This window comes from Erpetoichthys calabaricus, chromosome 15, assembly GCF_900747795.2.
Source record: "Erpetoichthys calabaricus chromosome 15, fErpCal1.3, whole genome shotgun sequence".
NCBI classification, from domain to species: domain Eukaryota; kingdom Metazoa; phylum Chordata; class Cladistia; order Polypteriformes; family Polypteridae; genus Erpetoichthys; species Erpetoichthys calabaricus.
Genome location: NC_041408.2, coordinates 54950015 through 54974396, shown reverse-complemented (window position 1 = coordinate 54974396; position 24382 = coordinate 54950015). Strand labels below are relative to the sequence as shown.

Here is a 24382-nt window from a genome sequence, read left to right as displayed (position 1 = left end):
TCACCAGGTTTACCCTAGACTAGTTTTTAAAATCATTCCCAGGGTTGATTCTTTTTTTTTTTTTTTTAATCTTAATATCTTAACTTAAAAGCACTGAAGATTATTTCAAGCTTAAATACTGTTAATGAGAATATTTTCGGCAGATAGTATTAAGAATTTAACTACAAAAGATATCTCTGTTTTAATTCTGTAACGCCGCTGCAGGGTGGGGTTTGTTTTGTTTTGGATGTGCTCTGTCTCTTCGTATGTCAGAGGACTGGAACATCGCGAAGTGGGGTCTAGCCTCATGTGGGGAGGCAAAATGGGGGGGTGGGGGGATAAAGGGGGGAGAGAAGGAGAGCAGGTTATATCTAATCTATTCTTGTAATCCATATAATTATAAATATCAATGCAACAATAGGCTAAAATGCAATAACTCATGGGGAATCTTGAAACTAAGATTAAAACTGCCATATTACCAATTAAAACTATAAATGACATTAAAAACTCAGAATCAATGTCTCCATGATGGGACAGCTAACTTTGTGAGCTGGAATGTTAAAGGCCTGAATCACGAATTAAAGAGAAAGAAAGTATGCTCTCACCTAACAGGCTTAAACGCTAAAATAGTATTTCTACAGGAGACCCACTTACTAACCAAGGATCAGTTCAGATTACAAAAAGGCTGGACTGGCCAAATGTTCCATTCTAGCTTTATAAAGAAAACTAGAGGGGTGGGACTTCTCATACATAGAACAGTTCCATTTGTAGCATCAGAGGTAGTGTCGGACCCTGAAGGGAGATATGTGATGGTCATGGGCAACTTATATAACAGTAAAATGATTTTGATAAATGTTTATGCACCCAATGTCGATGATAAGGAATTCATGCAAAATCTATTTGCATCCATTCCCAATGTGAACACTCATAAAATTATAATGGCTGGGGACTTTAATTGTGTTTTAAATCCACTCTTAGATAGGACTCCTGTGACAGGGGGGACGACATCTAATACTGCAGAGATAATTACACAGTTTTTAAATGATCACAACTTATCAGACCCCTGGAGGTTTCTTAACCCAAACTCAAGAACATATTCGTTCTACTCACCAGTGTATTATAGCTACTCAAGAATTGATTATTTTTTTACAGATAATAATTTCCTGCCTACAATTAAATCATGCAAATACGACACAATTGTTATCTCTGACCATGCCCCTCTAGTCTTGGAGCTAAAATCATTAAGCCCCTCACACTCACCTCGCAGATGGCGTCTTAACCCTCTTTTATTGGCAGATGAGAACTGCACAGAATTTATATCCAAACAAATCAGCTTCTTCCTAGAGACAAACACGTCCACAGAGGTTTCTGCAGGAACACTCTGGGAAACTCTAAAGGCTTTCTTAAGAGGACAGATTATTTCATATCTTTCCCACAGAAATAAATTAGAAACCAAGAAAGTGTCAGAGCTAAGAAATGAAATTACTAGAATAGATGAAGAACAAGCCAGGCGTCCAAATGAAGTTCTCCACAGGAAAAGGCAGGCCCTGCATACAGAACTTAACATCTTAACAACTAAAGAAACTGAACAACTTATTTATAAGTCTAGACAGCATTACTATGAACATGGAGAAAAAGCTAATAAGCTTTTAGCTCAACAAATTCATAAACAAGAAGTTCACAATGCAATACCAGTAATCACCAACAAGAATGGAGAAGAAATCATCGACCATAATAAAATAATGCACACATTTAGAGATTACTATAAGTCTTCATATTCCACTGAGCCCAAAGAAGACAACACACAATCTAAAGCATTTCTGGATACATCACAGATACCACAAATAGATGCTTTAAGTGCTGAGGAACTGGATAAACCTCTAACGCTAACAGAATTACTAGACGCTATAAAGTCACTACAAAGCGGGAAATCATCAGGCCCTGATGGTTACCCCGTAGAATTTTATAAGAAATTCTCCACTCAGCTAGCTCCCCTCTTATTGGCAACATTTACAGAAGCTAGAGACAACCAAATACTACCTCAAACATTTCGACAAGCATTAATCACCGTCTTTCCTAAACAAAATAAGGACTTGTTACAATGTGCATCATACAGACCAATTTCACTCCTGAATAATGATGTTAAGATACTCTCAAAAACCCTAGCTAGAAGGATGGAGAAAGTGCTGCCCTCAGTAATATCACAAGATCAAACTGGATTTATTAAAGGCCGACACCTATCTTCAAATCTCCGACGCTTGTTTAATGTAATATATTCACCAGCAAAATCAAACACCCCAGAGATATTACTATCATTAGACGCAGAAAAAGCATTTGATATTATTGAATGGAATTACCTTTTCACTGCATTGGAGAAATTTGGGTTTGGCCCGAATATTTGTGCATGGATCAAACTACTGTATACCAATCCAGAAGCTTCAGTTTGTATTAATAACATTTGCTCAGACTACTTTAAACTAGAACATGGTACCAGACAAGGATGTCCCTTGTCGCCACTGTTGTTTGCAATCGCTATTGAACCACTGGCGGTTCACTGCCGAAATTCTTATCAGATAAAGGGGATTGTCAGAGAAGGACTGGAACAGAAAATTTCTCTATATGCAGATGATATGGTTTTATATATATCAGACCCAGAAAACACTGTCCCCGCTGTTTTATCAGCACTAACAGAATTTCAAAAGATATCTGGTCTTAGAATTAATCTGAATAAAAGCATACTCTTTCCAGTGAATTCACAAGCATATAATATTAGATTAGACACCCTACCTTTTACCATAGCAGATCAGTTTAAATACCTAGGGGTAAATATCACAAGTAAACATAAAGCTCTTTATCAACAAAATTTTGGCGTCTGTATGGAAAAAATTAAGCAAGACTTGCATAGATGGTCAACCCTTCATCTCACTCTAGCCGGAAGAATTAACATCGTTAAGATGAATATCCTTCCTAAACTTCTCTTTTTATTTCAAAACATTTCAATATATATCAATAAATCGTTTTTTAAACAGTTAGATTCAATAATAACCTCATTCATTTGTAACTCAAAACACCCACGTATCCGAAGAGCGACCCTACAAAGACCTCAGGCAGAAGGTGGCATGGCTTTACCTAATTTTCAGTTTTATTACTGGGCAACAAACATACAAGCCATAAAAACCTGGACACAAATAAATGCACATACACAGGCTTGGTCTGCAATAGAAGTAAAATCCTGTAGTACTTCTTTATACTCCCTGCTCTGCTCTCCAATAAATGAAAGTTATCGCAAATATACTAATAACCCAGTTGTGCTTTACTCACTCAGAATATGGAACCAAATTAGAAAGCATTTTAAGATGGAAAATCTTTTATCAGTGGCACCTCTGCAAGGGAACCACCTCTTTCAACCTTCGCAAGTATATCCAGTTTTTAATACCTGGAAAAGTTTTGGGATTAAAATGCTCAGAGATCTTTATATAGACAACATATTTACATCTTTTGAACAATTACGTTCAAAATTCAACCTCCCAGCTACACATTTCTTTTACTATCTTCAAATTAGAAATTTTGTTAAACAGACACTGCCCGATTTCCCCCACCTTGCACCCTCCACAATTCTGGAAAAAATACTGCTCAATTTCGAGGAAATAAACACTATTTCCGCAATATATAAAATCTTATTAGAGTCCCTACCTTTCAAAGATCCAAGAGGACATTGGGAAGAAGATCTCTTAATCAATATATCAGAAAAGGAGTGGAAGGTAGCAAAGCAGAGAATTCACTCGAGTTCTATATGCGCAAAGCATAGAATTATTCAACTAAAAATTATATATCGAGCTCATCTGTCTCGCTTAAAACTGTCCAAAATGTTTCCAGGGCAGGATCCAACCTGCGAACGCTGCATCCAAGCTCCTGGGTCACATGTTCTGGGCCTGCACCAAACTAACATCATTTTGGACAAAAATTTTTAAGTGCCTCTCAGACAGCCTTGGTATCACAATTCCTCCTAACCCACTAACAGCTGTGTTCAGTGTTCTTCTAGACGGACTTGAAGTGGAGAAGGACAAGCAAACTGTGATTGCATTCACTACACTCTTGGCACGCAGACTTATTTTGTTAAACTGGAAGAATCCTAATTCTCCTCTTATAAGTCAGTGGGAAACAAATGTTTTATATTATTTGAAATTGGAAAAAATCAAATTTTCAGTTAGAGGATCTGTATAAAATTTTTTCAAAACATGGCAGGATTTAATCAGTATTATTTTAGAATAAGAGAAATAACTATTACCGCATTTAACTCCCTTCTCCATCTTTTATTTACATAGATATTTACTTCTCCCTTTCTTTTGTTTAATGTTGCCTTATTAAAAAGCCTTAAGCAATTTTCCTTTAGCTAAGCTCTCCTTCTCAGGGGTGGGGTTTGATTTGTCTTCAAATTTGTTGGGTTATTAATTGATCTGTTTGTATGGAATGATTACAATGAAAATTAATAAAATAAAAATATAAAAAAAAAAAAAAAAAGAAATAATGTATGATACAATTTATAATTGTTATGGTAAAATGTTAAATAATGTTGTTTTAATCCAAATAAATTGGTATATGACAGCTGACAACAATGCACATTAGTACTGTTTTCTTCATGTCTGACTGTGAATTATAGTTAGTCCGGCTGCCTCGCAGCTTGACTGGTAAGACTGTGTGAGAGTGGGCCCGGCCTGTTAAAGACTGACATCCACTTCAAGTTTATTTTCGATGATATTCTCAGTTCTTCTGGAGGTACAACCAAATAACAAATTTAAATGGGATGCCTATGCAAGTTTTGGTCCTCTATGTAACAGTGGAATGGTTTGCCCACAGCACCCAAACAAGGTGCTGCCCTCCTTGTACATCCTGGGGCTTCTTCCTCCATTCCTCTTCCTCCTGTCATTTCAGCTTTCACCTCCAGCCTTCCTCTCCAACTTGGTTGTGAAGTGGCTTTTAGATCCTCTCACGGCGTCTTGGACAGCCTGTATTAGCTTCAGGTGCACCAGACCAGAAAAGTCTTTGCTGGCTTTTCAAGTCCTTAAACTCCAGTGTATGCAAGGAAGGGCCTTGCTTGTTTCCTCAGTTAAGGGGCTTATCAGGTCCCAGATGTCTACTTATAGAAATGTCTTTTTGTCTTTTCAGGTATTCTTTCCAAAGTTTCTGATGAGAGCACCAGGTATCCTAGTCTACTGTTAGGCCACCTTCTTTCCAGTATCCCAGAGGAGCACTAAATACTTTGTGAATGCTAGGAGGTGCCATGGAGCCCCAAATCTCAAACATGAACACACAAACACAATCCTGGGTTCAAATAAAGGGGGTTTACTATAAATACATTGTACAAACAAGTAAACAAATGTCTCTCCTTCCTTCTCTTCCTTTTGTCTCTCCTCCCCTCTCCACTGCACTGCTACTCCTCCAGTCGAGTGTTACCCACCTCTGCTCCCAGCTCTGACTCGTCTGGACAAGGCAGTGCAGTTCCTTTTATTGAGGACCCGGGAGTATTTCTGGTGCCAGGGTTTTTGCATGCTGGAAACACTTCCGGGTCATATGGAAGTCCCAAATAACAGAGAGTGTATCTTCCTGCAGCAGGGCTGAATAACCAGACTACAATTCCCAGCATTCCTTGCTGGTTTCTGAATGGACACTAATATCCAGGGCCGCTGCCATCTAGTGTCCTGGGGGAATAAACATCCTGCCCTGTCCTTCCCTTGTTTCCCGTCAGGGAAGGTACTACGAATATAGCTGGTTTGGGTTAGCTGTCCATCTGCCTGGGGCTTCCCATCTGATTAAGGAACCTTCCTCTCCTTTGGCTGGGATGTCTGTCCATCCACTTGGGGGATTTTGTTTGGGTAAGGCACCTTCCTCTCCCTCAGCTGTCCACTTGGGGCTTCTCATCCAGGTAAGGTACCTTCCCCTCTCCTGGTCAGGATTCCCATCCCTCCCGTGTGGCACTTACAGCTTCTATCCCCATCAGCTCTCAGTCACATTGAACCTATTGTCATGATTTCCTTTTATTACTACCTGAGTTTTACTGTGCAGTACAAAATGGAACTTAATAAACTGACAGACTACAGACATGCATCCTTAACATCTCACATCATGAAAACTGCGTAAACACTTGTAGTTACTAACCTGAGTCATCTGGTGAAAACAGCACTCCGTCCAAAGCACTTTGTCTATTAGATGCACATTTGGACAGGATGATGTCGTCATTGATTTGTAATACAGGTCCTTCTCACTGGGTGTGACGAGGATGGACAGGATTAGAAATGAGTACATTAGAGGGTCAGCTCAAATTAGATGGTTGGGAGACAAAGTCAGGGAGGCGAGATTGCGTTGGTTTGGACATGTGCAGAGGAGAGACACTGGGTATATTGGGAGAAGGATGCCAAGGATAGAGCTGCCAGGGAAGAGGAAAAGAGGAAGGCCTAAGTGGAGGTTTATGAATGTGGTGAGAGAGGACATGCAGGTGATGGGTGAGCAGCCGAAAGAAGAAGAATAATTCACACATATGAGGTCCATGTTTTTGACTTCTGTGGTGCCTTTAACAACACAGAGCCCTTACTGCTCTGACATAAGTAAAGATCAATGAAGCTAGGTGATCCCAGATTCTCTTCCATTTCTTAACATAACAAACGGACCACTGTTTGAGGCTGCATAACTGTGTGTCAACTTAAAGGTTTGGTAGGTGACACAGGGGCTCTCCAAAGAACTGCTAGCTTCCTTCCTGCTTACCCTATCCATGTCAGATGGTTAGTAATATTCTAAGACCATTTGCTGAGATTTTTCCTCGGGTCTGCCATTGTGGGCTGTACAGAAGGCCAGACATGATTAATACATCATTAATACATGATTAATTCATGCATTAATTCATGCATTTATCTGTAGTAGGATTGACTACTGCAATGCGGTGTTCACTGGATGTTCAAACTGTTCTTTATACAGCCTCCAGTTAATCCAAAATGCGGCTGCAAGAATTATTACAAGAACAAGAAAATACGAACACAAAACTCCAGTTCTTAAATCCTTACACTGGCTCCCGGTTAAGTTTAGGGCAGATTTCAAAATCCTTCTTTTAACATATAAAGCATTAAATGGTCGAGGTCCGGCTTACTTGTCTGAACTTATCATGACTTACAAACCTGAGCGCACATTAAGATCTCAAGATGCCGGTCTGCTTATGATTCCAAGGATTAATAAAATAACAGTGGGAGGTCGAGCTTTTAGTTACAGGGCCCCTAAACTGTGGAATGGTCTGCCTGCTACTATAAGAGATACCCCTTCGGTCTCAGCTTTTAAATCCCAGCTGAAGACTCACTACTTTAGTTTAGCATATCCTGACTAGAGCTGCTGATTAACTGTACAGACTGCATCTCTATTGTTAGTCATTAGCACTAAAACATAAGTAACATGACAGTTATAATTGTATAATAACCCTCACTTATTCTGTTTTTCTTCTCGGTACTCAAATGTGGCACTTGGTGCCACGGCCCACCTGCCAAGTTGTTTTGCCTGCCTAAGGAAAAGTCATTCCAGATGGAGGATCGCAGGAATCGTGGGAAAGAGGGGTCCTTTCATCGGATTGGCTGGCCCAACACTGTTTCAGCCGTGGAATGGCCAAATGGGGGAGGCAGCTTGAAGGATGAGGTCTCCAGGACTCCACACAAATCCAAATCTTATTATGGGATATATCATCTACTGTTAAATTCTGCTCTGTACTTCTAAAATGTATATTTTTTATTTCTTACTATATTGAGAAATTGTTCTGTTCTGTGTACTGCACTGTATTGTATTGTCCCCCTTCTATTGACACCCACTGCACACCCAACCTACCTGGAAAGGGGTCTCTCTTTGAACTGCCTTTCCCAAGGTTTCTTCCATTTTTTCCCTACAAGGTTTTTTTGGGAGTTCTTCCTTGTCTTCTTAGAGAGTCAAGGCTGGAGGGCTGTCAAGAGGCAGGGCCTGTTAAAGCCCATTGCGGCACTTCCTGTGTGATTTTGGGCTATACAAAAATAAACTGTATTGTATTGTATTGTATACTGAGACCTCACATCTACTCGCAGTCCTGACCTCACTCCCGCCTGCCGCTCTGGAGACCTGCCTCCTCCTCCTCCTTATCCACTCTAAATTCGCCACTTTTCTCTGGTTGAATCAGTCGTGTTTAGACTCAGTCCTTTGAGATTACTCGCTGGGTGTTTTCCTTGTATTTAAAATTCCACAAAGTTCAAGTATACAGGCTGGATCCCCAAATCTCCCTGTCTCTCTTGTGTTCTTTCACTATATATCTATACATGTACAGTATATATAAAAACCACTGACTCACTCATCATGAAATTTTCCGAACCATGAGGACTTGGGACTTAAAATTTGGAATGTAGGTTAACCTTGGCCCATAGCTGCTCACTAAGAAATGGTTTTAAAAATTTTGTGATCCAAGTGAATTCTGTCTGTATGTCTGTCCACTTTCATTAGAGAATTACCTAATGGATTTAGATTGGGTTGTTTTCTATAATTTGTTTGAACTTTCCATTTGTTTTTGTGACTTCTCTCATCGCGCTAATTACCATAGTTCGCTTGTGGTACCAATGTATTTATGCAAATCCCGCTGACGATCCGTGGAGCAAGATGTTCTTGCGGGGTTGTAGGCACGCCGCTCCCGCGGCATGTGTGTGGGCGCACCTGCTGCGCCGAGCCATCCACAAAATTATTTTTTTCTGGGATTCCCTGCCTTGGAACAGGCGGATTGTCCCATCTGGGATGCCATTGTGGAGACTGACTCGGACACAGACAGGCAGAGACACTCATGTCACCCAACACACGTTTATTTACAATACTATTTACAATTACTGTGCCACAAACCCCAATCTTCCCCAAAGTCCAGGCCAACCACTCTGCCTCTTCGGACCACCTCCTTCTCTCATTCTGTCACCTTGTCCTGCTTCCACCCGACTCCAGCCTCGAATGAAGGGAGGCGGCCCTTTTTATCCATACCCGGATGTGTTCCAGGTGTGCACCGGCAATCCCGCGGACACGCCCCAGTGTGGCGGAAATGCCGACTGTCCTCCCGGAAGCACTCCGGGTGTTCCCTCTCTTCTTCCCCCCAGCACTTCCTGGTGTGGCAGAAGTACTGGGGTCCAGGGTCCTTCAGGCAGGGGGATGCTCCCTGGTGGTGACCCTGGGCCCCTACAGGGTTGGGCTTCCAAGCCCCTGTAACCGTGGCCCCCAATACAACCAGGGCGGACGCCCCCTCACGGTCTGCAGGAGGAATGAGCCCTCCTCCCATCTTCCTGGGCATCCCGGCCGGGCATGAGCCCCGTCTAGGTGCCACAATATATATATATATATATATATATATATATATATATATATATATATATATATATTGTCACAGATGGCCAGGATCCTCTTCGTTGGAAGGATCAGGGAAGTGTTACCTCCCCTGGGACGCTAGATGGCAGCCCCCATGGGTTGTAGTGGTGCCTTGGACTCCAGCAGAGCTTCATGGGAGATTAGGAGTTGTCTACAGCCCTGTTGGGAAGCGGAAGTGTCACCAGGAAGTGCTGCCAGAAGTGGGGCAACAAGCACTTGAAGCAGTTCCGGGAACCTTATATAAGGGGCCAGTGGAGAGTACTCGGGAAGCCAGAGTTGGGAGGAGGGAGACGAAGCTTGCTGAGGAGGAGTGGAGGAGAAAGAAAAAGAAAAGTAGTGTGTGCTGTTGTGCCTGTGGGAAACGGGGAAGGCGTTTCCCACGAGGTGAAGAAAATAAAAATTTGTGTTTTTATGAGTGTGTCTCCTGCATCTGTCTGTGTCGGGTTGGGTGGCTGGCACATCCCCTAGTGGTTTTGTCACAATACATATGTCTTACATAATGATATCTATATATAAAATATGCATCTGATATACTGTGTATTTACTTTTACATATTTGGCTGATGCGTTTTCCAAATATATTCAAGTACATTCATTTTTGTATTTCAGTTATGCATAGTTGAGGACATAGTTGAGGACAGGTTCATGGCAATACCTCCCTCGGAACACGAGAGGGCAACTGCCCTGGACTGTGTCGGTGCCATCTCCAGGGGAAGCTCAATCCTGCTGGGGCCAGTAGCCTCCGCCAGGGGGCACCTGGACATTCCCAGAGCCCTGGACTGTAGCACTTCCACCACACCTAGACGTGCTGCCAGAAGAGGATCTGGGTGCACTATAAAGGAGGTCGCCTCACTCCGTTGGAGGAGCCAGAGTCTGGAGGTGGAGGACAAAGCTTGTGTGGAGGGGAGTGATGACGGCAGAGAAAAAGAGAAAGAAAAAGGAGAAGAGAAAGAGAGAGAAAAGTGTTTGAGCAGAATTGTGGGACTGTCTTTACTTGTACGGAACGGGGTAGACGTTTCCCCCAAGGGAAAGAAATAAAAGAGCGTGTTGGTTTAGCACTTGTGTGTTACTATGCCTGTCTGTGTCCGGGTTTGGGGGGCTGTATGACCCCGTAACTCCACATTGCATAAATTGGAACCTACCAAACCTTTTAATATGATATGTGAGTGAAGAACAAGAAATCCGTTGCTACGGCTTTATCCCTGCGTTATCTACATCGTGACATATAAAGCAGAATCCTTCATTGTGATTCTTTATCTGAACTGAAACTTAAAGGAGAGCAAAACCAACCGCAGATTAATTTACAAGCCAGGAAACTTTAGAAATACAAGAGTAATCGATATGAATAATAAACACTGCTTATAAACTCTTACTGCTGACGCTGTTTCTCTAGCTTGATGCTTTGGGAGTTGTCATTAGGTAATTGTTCTACTAAAATGGAGTCAAAGATTTGATTTTAATTATGCGAAGGTATGCGGACATCTTCACGGAACTCTCCAAGATAAAACCCGCCCCAGGTTTGCTCTCGTGCTGGAGCTCTGAATCTTGTTAATAAAATTAGAAAAAATTAACAAGAGCAGTAAAGACTGGATAGGAGTGCTACTGTCCGACAGCCATCGATCCCAAACCACTGCGACCCCTGACCAAATATACCTGAGCTCCGAGATGAGGCAGCGGGGCAATGACAAGCGGCTGTCAACGTTCAGTGCGTTAGTTATTTCTTATTAGGCGCATATGAAGTCTTATTTCCATTGAAAGGTAATTGATATGAAAAAAATCCCCTTAATTTTTAAGAATATACGGCATATTCGATGTATCCCCACTCCACACACCCTGATGCTCACTGCACTGATTTTTCTCCAAATAATGAGGGGATTTCCCCCTGACGTGACAATATTTGCCAACTCCGTAATGCCGAGATATACGGCTGGGCCGATGTTCGCTTTTTACTTTTCAAATGGACACCAGAAGTTCTTTTCGTTATTCTTTTTGGTAGCTGCATGTGTCTCTCAAGAATATACATTGATAATATTTGATTCGTCCTAAGGAGGAAACTTAGCACGGAAGATCAGTGAAACTGCGTCCTAATCTCAGTCTCTTCTGCCAGAACAGCTTTCATAAATCCACTCAAGTAAGTCATCTGTTTTGTAAAGTTTGCCTCCCGAAGAGGTGTGTCCTTTTTGGGGTTGTCACTGAAACGAGAATGCGAACAGAGCTCACGGCAAGCACATCTGGTTTTCATATCCAATCGGACTGTCGGGTGTTCTTTCTTGTCGTGACGTAACGGCGGAGAAACTGAATCTGTCGTTCAGAAGAAATCTGACAAGTAGCCTAACACAGTGACACTCGGGTGGCAGCTTTTACAGTGGACACAGACTGCGAGTTGCACAAAAGTGAGTACTTTACTGTGTGTGGCTGAAAAAGTGACATGTCATGAGGTGGTATTAATGGTAATAAAGGAACACTTTGATGAGCGCAAAACATTGGCGGAGTTGACTGTCTTGAGGTCCGACGAGCTTCGCGGGGCAGGGGCGCATTGCTTTTGTACAGACCCATCTTGTATCAACATCCTTATTAAAACATACAATAAATGATTTAGAGAGGGGCTCGCTTTCTAAGGTGTTGTTGGTGGGATTGTGTGTGTGGGTGCGTGTAGGCGCTCATCGAAGAGATTTGTGTTTTGAACATCTGGAGAATAAGCCCGACATACGCCAAGTACCTGCACCTTGTCCACACCTGACTGGTACTCGCCTGCGCCCATCTGGCTCCCTGAGATCCTGTTCAGACTACAAAAGTACAATTGGAATCAGCGTTCAGTTGTGCTAAAGTTCTTATTTGTAAATCGCCGTGTGATGAGGTCTTCTACAGGAAGGCACTGTAGAAGTGAGGCAGTTTATCCATCCCTATGTTATTCCGTTAAGGGGTCGGACAGTGATCAAGTCAATCAAGGTCAAGTTGAAATCTGTTATCATGTGTACGCAGCACGAAAGTAACAAAATACCAACAACAGACAATGCATACAACACCAAAAACGAAATCTTTTAAGAAACACACACCAGGTATGCTCATGCAGTTGCCCTGGTAGCAAAGGGTGCAAGACATGAACCAGCAGGGGCAGATTAACAACCTTTGGGAGCCCATAGATTGAAGGCCAGCCTCGAGATTAAAACCCATCAACGTGCTCCACCTCACTGTGCCTTACCTTCAGTGGCCCGCAGCAAGCATGAAATGCTAAACACTCTGTGACACTTGATGCACGCAGCGTTGCTTTGAACATCCCATTGTAACAATACAGTACAGTGTGGGTCATAGAAACGTGTACTGTGACCAGCTTTAACACCAACCATTTAATATAAGCAGCAGTGCTTGAAGGAATAAGCAGTGAGAATCAGTTATGAACAACACAATACGAGCATCAGGCGGCAGAAGCCTGTAACACCCCTGAAGAGAAAAAAAAAAAAGACCCCAAGCTTCGAAGATGTGAGAAGAGTGACATCTGCTGGTTGACAAAGTCATAGCAGTCCTGACTTGGCCCTCGGAGGAAGCTCGCATTCGAACTGTTGTTGATCTCCTGGTTCCAATCGGACGTGTGCACTAAGCGCCTAAGAACACTCTGTGTGTTCATTTTGATGGTCATGTTGTTATTAAAATGCTGCAATAAATGTACTTGACATTTTGAATATTTTAAATATGGGTGATAGTTTTCTACAGTTTAATTTGTTAAACGTGCTGTCCTAAAGATGTAATATGTTGCCATTGTGGCTATTGCGGCGCGGTGCCAGTGCTCACCTGCACTGAATGCTGTTCATATCTGCCTCTCCATAGAGGACCACTTGCTGCTGCCACGCTAGTTAGAATTGCCATCAGGCTTGCTGTTTATACAGTGCATCCAGAAAGTATTCACCGCGCATCACTTTTTCCACATTGTGTTATGTTGCAGCCTTATTCCAAAATGGATTAAATTAATTTTTTTCCTCAGAATTCTACACACAACACCCCATAATGACAACGTGAAAAAAGTTTACTTGAGATTTTTGCAAATTTATTAAAAATAAAAAAACTGAGAAATTACATGTACATAAGTATTCACAGCCTTTGCACAATACTTTGTCGATGCACCTTTGGCAGCAATTACAGCCTCAAATCTTTTTGAATATGATGCCACAAGCTTGGCACACCTATCCTTGGCCAGTTTCGCCCATTCCTCTTTGCAGCACCTCTCAAGCTCCATCAGGTTGGATGGGAAGTGTCGGTGCACAGCCATTTTAAGATCTCTCCAGAGATGTTCAATCGGATTCAAGTCTGGGCTCTGACTGGGCCACTCAAGGACATTCACAGAGTTGTCCTGAAGCCACTACTTTGATATCTTGGCTGTGTGCTTAGGGTCGTTGTCCTGCTGAAAGATGAACCGTCGCCCCAGTCTGAGGTCAAGAGCGCTCTGGATCTGGTTTTCATCCATGATGTCTCTGTACATTGCTGCAGTCATCTTTCCCTTTATCCTGACTAGTCTCCCAGTCCCTGGCACTGAAAAACATCCCCACAGCATGATGCTGCCACCACCATGCTTCACTGTAGGGATGGTATTGGCCTGGTGATGAGCGGTGCCTGGTTTCCTCCAAACGTGACGCCTGGCATTCACACCAAAGAGTTCAATCTTTGTCTCATCAGACCAGAGAATTTTCTTTCTCATGGTCTGAGAGTCCTTCAGGTGCCTTTTGGCAAACTCCAGGTAGGCTGCCATGTGCCTTTTACTAAGGAGTGGCTTCCGTCTGGCCACTCTACCATACAGGCCTGATTGGTGGATTGCTGCAGAGACGGTTGTCCTTCTGGAAGGTTCTCCTCTCTCCACAGAGGACCTCTGGAGCTCTGACAGAGTGACCATCGGGTTCTTGGTCACCTCCCTGACTAAGGCCCTTCTCGCCCGATCGCTCAGTTTAGATGGCCGGCCAGTTCTAGAAAGAGTCCTGGTGGTTTTGAACTTCTTCCACTTACTGATGATGGAGGCTACTGTGCTCATTGGGACCTTCAAAGCAGCAGAAATTTTTCTGTAACCTTCCCCAGATTTGTGCCTCGAGACAATCCTGTCTCGGAGGTCTACAGACAATTCTTTTGACTTCATGCTTGGTTTGTGCTCTGACATGAACTGTCAACTGTGGGACCTTATATAGACAGGTGTGTGCCTTTCCAAATCATGTCCAATCAACTGAATTTACCACAGGTGGACTCCAATTAAGCTGCAGAAACATCTCAGGGATGATCAGGGGAAACAGGATGCACCTGAGCTCAATTTTGAGCTTCATGGCAAAGGCTGTGAATACTTATGCACATGTGCTTTCTCAATTTCACGTTGTCATTATGGGGTGTTGTGTGTAGAATTCTGAGGAAAAAAATGAATTTAATCCATTTTGGAATAAGGCTGTAACATAACAAAATGTGGAAAAAGTGATGTGCTGTGAATACTTTCCGGATGCACTGTAAATGCCCCCCCAAAGCTGGCACCCAAGCTGCTCCTTTGTATGATGGAATGCCACCTAATCATTTTGGCGACTCTTCCCCAGGCTGGTGCAACTTCTCAGCGCTGTCACAGCAACACTGTAAAGAACAGAAATCCATCTGCACTCTGAGTTGGGCACCGGGGTGACACTCACATATTATAAGCCAGCAATGATTCTGAATTATGTGATTTTTTTATATCAGAGGGATTTTTGCTTTGAGACAATGTGAAAGATGAATATTTTCTACCAGTATTATAAGAATTGGTTTGGACATGTGCAGAGGAGAGATGCTGAGTATATTGGGAGAAGGATGCTAAGGATAGAGCTGCCAGGCAAGAGGAAAAGAGGAAGTCCTAAGAGAAGGTTTATGGATGTGGTGAGAGAGAACATGCAGGTGATGGGTGTGCAGAGGACAGGAAGATATGGAAGAAGATGATCTGCTGTGGGAGCAGCCGAAAGAAGAAGAAGAAGAAGAAGAAGAAGAAGAAGAAGAAGAAGAAGAAGAAGAAGAAGAAGAAGAAGAAGAAGAAGAAGTAAGATTATAAGAATACTTGTACCAAGTGGCAAAGTGAATCCTAACAAGGTTTAGGAAATGTGCTTGTGCTACTGGACACATATAAGAAAGCTCAGAGAAGGAGTCTTGAGTGGGTTAGAATATTAAGGACACATGATGAGCTCCAGTAGAAAAGACCAGCATAACAGAGTGTTTACTTCACTGTTGGATAACAAGATCCTCACATTTGCATTTAGTTCAGTATCTTCTCCATATAAAATACGAGCAGTAGTTTCAATTCTTGAGGGACAGCTCAAGGTTTTGAAGCAGTCAGACCACTGCCAATGTTTAAGTGACGTTTGAAGCTTTGTACAGCATCAGTCACATGGCATAGCTTTGAAATAATGTGCTTCATTAAACTGAAACGAGCTTTGAAGCCTCTGTGTCAAACATTTTATCCCTAAAACCAAGAGGAACATTTAAACAACAACAAGGTTTTGGTGTGTCTTCTGAAGACCCTGCCACATTACATGACTTTTCCAATGATTTTCAGTTGTTGACTTTATTTCCACAATCTTATCAATTTGGAGGCAGACACAATGTGCTCCAGTGCTCTCCAATTGTGTCATCTCACATTCCCAGGGACTCAGCACAACAAGTCCGCAGCTCGTCCTGTCAAATCAAACAGGTCTGATTTATTTTGTTAGTCGCTGGGCAGGTTTTGTGTATATGAGAGCAGATATTCGATGGGCACTCACCTCGACGTACAACGCAAGTAAAGAAGCGATGAGGAATAAGAAATGCAAGTGTTTTGGACCTGACAGACAGAAGAGAGACTCCTCTGTCTAATGTCCCGTGTTTTACTTACCACAACAGAATGGAAGAAAAGAGGTGATGCCTGAATTCACTGTATTTGTAAAGCTCTTGCATGGACACCCACTCTGTCAGACAGCCTGCTATTGGCTGTCACAAAAAGGGTCATCTTGTGATACTTTGCATCTGTGAAGCTATGTTGAAAAGTCATCAGACAGTCATTGAATTTAACATACTGCCATATTTAGGTTACAAGATTGGGAACTGCAGCCCTCCCCTCTCACTAGAAGTCATGTACAGCTTTACAGTGTTAATATGTTCTGTTTGTGGGTTTGTGGGTGGGTGGCCATGTTCTCCTACAGGATCATCCTTCATGGAGTCAATTGGTATACTTAATGAAGGCACCAAGCAAAATAAAGCCCAGTAGGACACATCTGGACAGCTGTGGCCAGCCACCGATGAGGGAAGACACTCCTCTCTCAACATTTAATCCCTGTGACCTCACAAAAGTGGCATTTGAATGAAATGTCAGGAACCTTATTGCCATATTCTCTTAGGGGCCTTTAGCCCTTTGTTGTCTGACACATCTGCCCAGTAAGCAGGGAAGGAGCGGGTCTTGAAAAGAATAAAAGGAGGAACAGGGTGGCAGTGCATGGACAAAATCTCAAAGTCCACTGTTTCTGCTGCACAAGAGAGTTCAGACTTTCATGCATGGTTAAGAAGTGAAAATGAGGATTGCCAATTAAAATGGGATCTATTCTATGCATAGGTGGGCACATCACTGAGGAGCACTCAGCAGTGGCAACTGTGGTCAAAATTTAACTTCTTATTAAAGAAAGAAACATCCTCTAACAGGACAACTCAGTAATCAGGTAGGAGAAAAGCTGTTCATTGTATCTTTTAATTACTGCTCGGCAAAATGCCTTGGAGGGAGAATTCTTCAAAAGCAGTCTGTTACAGCCTGGTCAGAGAAACCAAGAATAGAGGTTCATTTTATCAAATGCTGAATTCACATACAGTGTCAGTCAATGCATATATTTTACTCTGGTTGGTCCGTTCGTTTACACCCAAATGATTTATATAAAATAAAAGTCTATTATATTCTAGTCTGGTTCTTCTTATACTTTTTGAGTTGAGCCACCACCCTTCAAATTTCTGTGCATATAACAACTGACCATTCTCGTTGTTTACAGGACATCTGCTGATTTCTTGGTCATCTCTCAGTCAGCCTTCAGTTCATTTTGTGTATTAGATCAACCTTTCTTCTGGTACATTTTTTATTTACTTGACCATCTAAGTATTTTTCCTAAACCAGTTCTTGTATTTCAGTGTACATTTTGTTGTTCACTTGACCTTTATCTGGTTTCCGACATTTATTAACCCTTTATTCTATTTCTTAAAAATGAATGCTGTGTTACCCTAAAATTATTCTTCCACACATCCAGATCAGGTTTGCTTCTGCAAGGGAGGGTAGCATAGAAACTGTTTGGGCACCACTGTGCTTTTAATGAGATATCTGGGAAAATGAATGGTGGACCCAGGAGGGCAGTAGATGGATTGGGAGAGCATGGGGGGGTCATGAGGTCGCTGGAAAGGGGTGTGTGGCACTTCCGATATCTATGCAAAAGGGAAAAGGTCCAAGTGTTTAGTGTCCTGGTGTTCCCTGTTTTACTATTTGGTTGCGAGACATGGACGCTATCCAGTGACCTGAGGCGAAGACTGGACCCTTTGGTACTGTGTCTCTTCAGAGAATCCTTGGGTACTGCTGGTTTGACTTTGCATCGAATGAGCGGTTACTCATGGAGTCCCGAATGAGGCACATTATCTGCATTGTGAGAGAGTGTCAGTTATGGCACTATGGCCATGTGGCGCGATTCCCCGAGGGTGAACCGGCTCGCAGGACCCTCATTGCTGAGAACCTGAGTGGCTGGACCAGGCCAAGGGGATACCCATGTAACATTTAGCTGTGACAGATAAAGGGTCATTTACAGAGGGTGGGAATGGACCACTTGTCTGCCTGGGGGGTTGCCAACCAGGATCCCAAGCTTTTTCATTCTGTGGTGGGTGCGGCAACGCGTTGTACCAGTGCATGCTCCCCAACCTGACCTGACCTGACCCTGGAGGTGACACTTTTGAAGATACACTTTCTTCAAGTAACAAGAGTGCTACTTGCCCTGTTGCATGGCTCCACCTCTGAGTTCTCACTGTTCTGCTGTCAGACACTGAGTTCTTTATTTTTTTATTTTTTTATTTTTATTAATTTTAATTAAAAGCAAATAACAATTCACACAATCAATTCAAACTGAACAACACCAAAATTCAACCCCCACCCAAAAGTAAGGAAAGAGAGGAGAGCTGGCCAACAAAGCAAATGTTTGAAGCTGCAAAGAAGGAAGAGTATGCTTTTCCCTGAAACGGAAGTGTCACACACGTGCTCACAGGGGGCAGTCAAAGGGCTTAACTGAGGGTAAGATGTCAGCTCGGGGGTTGATGTAGTGCACTAACCTCTTTTTTCCTCCACTACAGATCATCAGAAGGTAAGCCCAGCTAAACTGGTATCAACTTCTGCATTCTTGCCAACCACTGACCTCACTTCTGCCACTTCTCTCACGGATCTGCCTCTTCCTGCACACCACCTATAAAAGCCATGCACCTCTCCTCCATATTCAGTTCTATTAGGACTCAGCCCTTTGCGATTACTCGCTGATTTATTTTGCTCTTTTACGGTATAAGTGGTGGATCCCCAAACCTTTTTCTCTCTGTTCTCTCCCTTATAATAGAAGCTTATTCTAAAATGTTATTGATTAGATCCTGCCATATTTTAGATTTTTTCCAACTTCAAATAGCATAGAACATCAGTTACCCACTGACTTACAAGTGGTGGGGTGGGATTTTTTTCAGTTAAGCAAGATAAGTCTACATGCTAGCAGTGTAGCAAAGGCAATTACAGTTTGTTTTTCCTTCTCCACTTTAAACCCACCTGGTAATCCACCAAACATGGCTGGTATTGGATTAGGAGTGACTGATAGGCATGCAAAGATTTTTGTCCAAAATGATGTTGATGTAGTGCACGGCCAAAGCAAGTGGCCCAGTGAGGCGGGAGCTCGATCGCAATGTTCTCAGGTTGAATCTTACCCTGGAAACTCAAGTTCATTACAAATAATCCACAGGGTACACTGCACTGGCCCTGCTTGTTAGACTGGTCTTCATTGTTGTTTTTCCTTTGGACTCTTTCCAGCTCACAACGAAAAACACCTCCTGGTATGGACTACATATCCCGGCTTTATAAGTATGGGCAACAGAATTCCTTAAAATTGAAGCTTGTGGAAAAGTAAGTTGTGATTCATTGTTACTCTTGAAAGATGCAAGTCTTTATATCTTTGAGTTGATATAAAAGGGTGTATTTACTACATTAGCATATTGCAATTCTAGCTTGTCAGATCAAGCAAGGTGACAGCCATGACACACCAAACCTGCAATGCAGAAAAAATAAGAATTTTAATGATTTTTTAATGTACAACATACATAACCAAGTAATGTATAGCTAACATTCTCAGAACTGTCCAGTTTGTGGCCTTCAGTATGCGTGGAACATTCATTCAATGATAGCCTTTACTTACCTTTACCTGACTTATTATGTCAATCGCTTAGAATTATCTTCCACATATTTTCTTAGGAAATTGTGACAAAGAGAATGCAAAACTGTCCTGGCATGCAAAATGACCAAGTTTCTTTCAGAAGACTACTGGTATATTGTGAGATGTGTTGTGCTACATCAGGTTACTGTATGTGGCTTTTCCGGAGATTCTCAGTTGTAGCCTTCATTTTCATCTTGGCGAGTTGGAAGCAGTTTGGTGTTGGGCTCCCATGAATCTGATGCAGTGGATACAGTTCAAGATCTTCATTTAACATTCACATCAAACAGCAGAATGGAATAAAATGTGATCCCAGTGATTTGGACTGTGGTGTGATTGTTGGTACCAGACAGGTTGGTCTGAAGTATTTGTGTAACTGCTGATCTCCTGGGATTTTCATACTCAGCAGTCTCTAGAGTTTACTCGGAATGGTGTGAGAAATAAAAAACATCCAATGAGCAGAAATTCTGTTGACGAAAATGCCTTGTTAATGACAGAGGTCAGGAGAAAAGGGTCAGACTGGTTTGAGCTGACAGAAATGCTATGGCAACTCAGATAACCACTTGTGGGGTACAAATGTGAGGATCAGAAAAGCATCACCACATGAACAACATGTTAAACCTTCAGGTGGATGGGCTACAACAGCAAACTGCCATGTTGGGTTTCACTTATGTTAGCCAGGTACAGAAACACGAGGCTGCAGTGGACAGCTGAAGAATGGAATAGCATACTGTAAATTGGTCTGATGGTAGGGTCAGAATTTGGTGACAACAGCATGAATCCATCCACTCAGCCTGCCTTGTGTCAACAGCCCAGGTGGCTGATGGTGGTGTGACGGTGCGGGGAATGTTTCCTTGGCACACATTGGGTCCATTAATACCGATCAATCATCACTTGAATACCATGGCCTATTTGAGTGTTGTTGTTGACCATTTGCATACCTTAATGGCCACAGCTTACTCTTCTTCTGTTGACTACTATCAGGATGCAATTGCACCATACCACAAAACAAAGGTCATCTCAAACTGGCTTCCTGTACATGACAGTGAGTTCAGTGTTCTTCATTGGCCTTCCCAGTATTCAGATCTGAATCCAACAAAACAACTTTGGGATGTGGTAGAGCAGGAGATTTGCAGGATGAAGGTGTCAGCATGGACCACAATCTCAAAGTAATCTTTCCAGCATCTCATGGAATCCATACCATGAATAACTGAGTCTGCTTTGGGAGCAGAAGGAGGCTCTGTCCAGTGTTAGTATGGTGGTCCTAAGAATTTGCTCAGTCAGTCTATATTATAACATAACAATCATAATATTTAAATAAATAAAACAACAAAAAAATGCATATCTGAAAATTCCAAAAATATAACATAAAGACCCCAGGGAAACTACGACACAGATTCATTATACACATGATATGATTTAAACAAAAATGTTAAAATCGACTTCCTAAATGTTCTATATTTTTGAATGTTGCACACATAAATGAAAGGTTTGTTCTGCTTGATTAAAATTAATGTGTCGATGCAGTTATATATGCTGTGAAGACAGAATAACACCAGAGAGACACATAAAGGTTTGGGACCCAGTCCCGTATGCTGTAGGTCGTGAGGATAGCTGTCTTGTCAAAGTAACAAAGACTTCCATGAGAAATTGTTTGCATGATACAGTGGATTTTTATATGTGATGGACAGGAAATGACAATGATAATTGACAGTGACGTAGAAACGATGAGCCGGAGGTTATAAGACAGTTTGGAGGCAGAAATGAGGTCATCTGGAGTGAGCCGGAAGTTAGATCTTTTAATGGAGTTGTATCTTCGGTACCCGGAAGAGGACTAGTGTCTTGGATGGATTTTGAAAGGAGTTTCAGAAAGTAAGTCTTCTAATTGTCGGTTTTCCTGAAGGACAAGAGAGAGAGGCATTAGTGCTAAACATCAAATCCCCCTTGTAGTTGTATTCCTGCTGCGTTGAGTCCGTTGACTGCCCCCAATTCACACGTGTGTGACAATGCATACAAGATGTCAAAATCCAGCATATGAAATTCAGGTAATAGTAGTTGACGATTAAGCACAAAAATGTATGCCTCAAGTGTTAATTCTTGTTAATTTTTTTGTTCTTTTATTAGGTTTTCTTACCATGTTCAAATTGATGAAAGAGAATTTGCTAATGTGATAATGAAAAGAAAAAAAGAAGCAAAACGTGAAGCAGCCAAACTTGCATATGAAGAACTTACACGAGAAGGTAGTAGACAGGTAATGTAAAAAAAGAAACAAAATAATAACCATAATTACAGGCAAATGGAATTTTGGAGCATATTTTATGAAGATGTTGGTTTAAGGTACAACACAAGACACAAATTCTTTTCTAATTCATGTCAGTATGTCTCCCTTAAGTAGAAGCAGTTCCTGGTCAGGCTTGATTTCGCCTGTGGTAGAAAGTCTTGTTATTGTTGTTGTGATTGCTGAACAAAGGGGAGGCCACAACCTAAAAATCCTTCTCTGAAACACAGCCACTGATACATTTTAAACATACTGTATTTGCTTTAATTAAATAACAAAAACAAGAGCCTTAAGTAGTCACCTCAGGTAACTGCGGCCATAATGACTTCAGTATGTGCGTTTCGACATGCTGGTGTCAGAGAATTATTATGAGGAAAATCACATTCATTAAGAATTGTAGTCAGCCAGAAACTGGTCAAAGACAGAAAAAGACAAACAAGAAGGCAACCAAAACATGAGGGCAAAATGCAAATCAGAAGTTGAGAACAAAACTGAAAATGATAACCTGAGAGAAGGACTGCTTGGATGTGAAACTATGTTAAAATTCATAAACAAGGAGTTTTATCTGCCACAGGATAAGAGAATGATGTGACCACCACCCTATTTATCATGTCACATCCCGAGACATAATTGAGGTGATGATGGTAGCCATGTGATGCATTAACTTGCATCACATAAACAAAGAAATGAAACACAAACAAAAACAAACTTTTCTAATTTGCTTTGAAATAATTCAACGATCTCCTGAATTATTTGTATTTAGTGTAATCCTGTATGTATTTAGGAAGGGAGGATGAAGGTTACCAGGCATGAACAACTCTGTTTTAAATAAATGCTTTATCTGCTCTTGTTTAATATTAATGAGTACTAAAATAAAAATTTTAGATTTGATAATATGAATACATACTTCTGCTTTACACTGAAAATATCTAAAACTGTTCTAAAAGTGATGGTACACCAAAAACGTTTTCCAAAACTATAAATACTGAATATTTGGTGGACCAGATCTAAGAGAGAGACAGAGAGACACTGTGCAGAATTCTCGTGCAGGAGTGGTTGTGGTCAGAGAAGGTGAGAAAGGCTACACACCCCTCCTAAGATGCACCCTTTTGTAAAAACATTCATCAGTGCTGGGGTGTGGCATGAGGTTGAGAGTGAGAGGAAGCTCTTATGTCAGACCCCATGTGAGCAGTGGGAGAACTTTGATGCTGGAAGGAGCGTTTCTTGACACACTTTTGCTGAATGATTCAATGTATGAAAGTCCTCAGTGTTGGTGTGTAGAGAGAGGATGTGCAGCATTGTCCATAATCACACTGAGGTTTCTCTTCATCCTCTCTTTTGCTATGACCTCCAGGGGGTCCAGAATGCATCCCAAAACTGAGCCTGCCCTTTTATTTGGCCTGTTGACTGAAAACCATCACAGGTTTTTCCTCAACCTATTAACTAATCCATGGGTCAGAGCCATGAAAAACTGAAAAACCAAAACCAAACAGCAAGTCGCAGGCTCAGAAGATGAGTTGTCAAGTTTGGCTTAATGATGTGGAATACCAGCAAATACAGGTACAAGTTGAGAATAGGGATGGAAAGGCAGCCAACTGTATAAGAAATAAATCCATACTTTCTTTCACCCTTTTGTCATTAACATGAGCATCTTAGTGTCCATCAAGAAGATAATAATTTTGGCTGGATGTCTGATGTAATTCCTTTTAGATCTTCCATGTATTTCCCTTCTGTATGAGACTCACGACTGGTTGAAGTGGTATCACTCTGCTCCTTGTAACTTCTTCTGTTTCTCTCTGTCTTTATATCACTCCTTCCTCCTCTCTCTGACCATCTCCTATTTTTAAATGTGTGCTGCTTTTATGCCTCAGTACAGTCCCAAGCAACAACTCTGTTGACACCATTAGGCATAAGGTAGAGAGATGGCCCTAAACCATTCTTTTGTGTGGCACTATTCTTTCCATTCAGAGGTTAATTTCCCTTAAATGATTGATCTTAGTGAATAATGAATGAGGTAATGAATGATGTAGGTAAAGAATGAGGGATTTTTAGAATTGCTTCCTAAAGCACTTCATTGTTAGACATTTAACAAATGAATTTAAAGTAGTTCTTTGTTGGACTCTTCCCCAGTGTCCACTATATATATATATATATGTAGAATGTCGTAAAGAGGTTCCAAAATGTTGGGGTGATACACATGCAGAGCAGGTTGGAGATTATAAAAGCAGTGGAATTTGAAAGGCTCAAAAAAAAAAACATTGGCGTGATACACATACAGAGCAAGTTACAGATTATGA

General features: G+C 41.7%; 1 protein-coding gene across 1 annotated transcript in view; it reads left to right on the top strand.

Annotated features, from left to right (window-relative positions):
* The first annotated feature begins 4731 nt into the window (after positions 1 to 4731).
* The window catches only part of LOC114642200 (interferon-induced, double-stranded RNA-activated protein kinase-like), a 55719-nt gene continuing 36068 nt past the window's right edge, over positions 4732 to 24382 (top strand). The window contains exons 1-4 of the mRNA XM_051919241.1: positions 4732 to 5053; positions 5146 to 5179; positions 19411 to 19503; positions 21932 to 22058. Coding sequence (XP_051775201.1) covers positions 4732 to 5053; positions 5146 to 5179; positions 19411 to 19503; positions 21932 to 22058 — 576 coding nt within the window. The remainder of the gene's footprint in view (positions 5054 to 5145; positions 5180 to 19410; positions 19504 to 21931; positions 22059 to 24382) is intronic.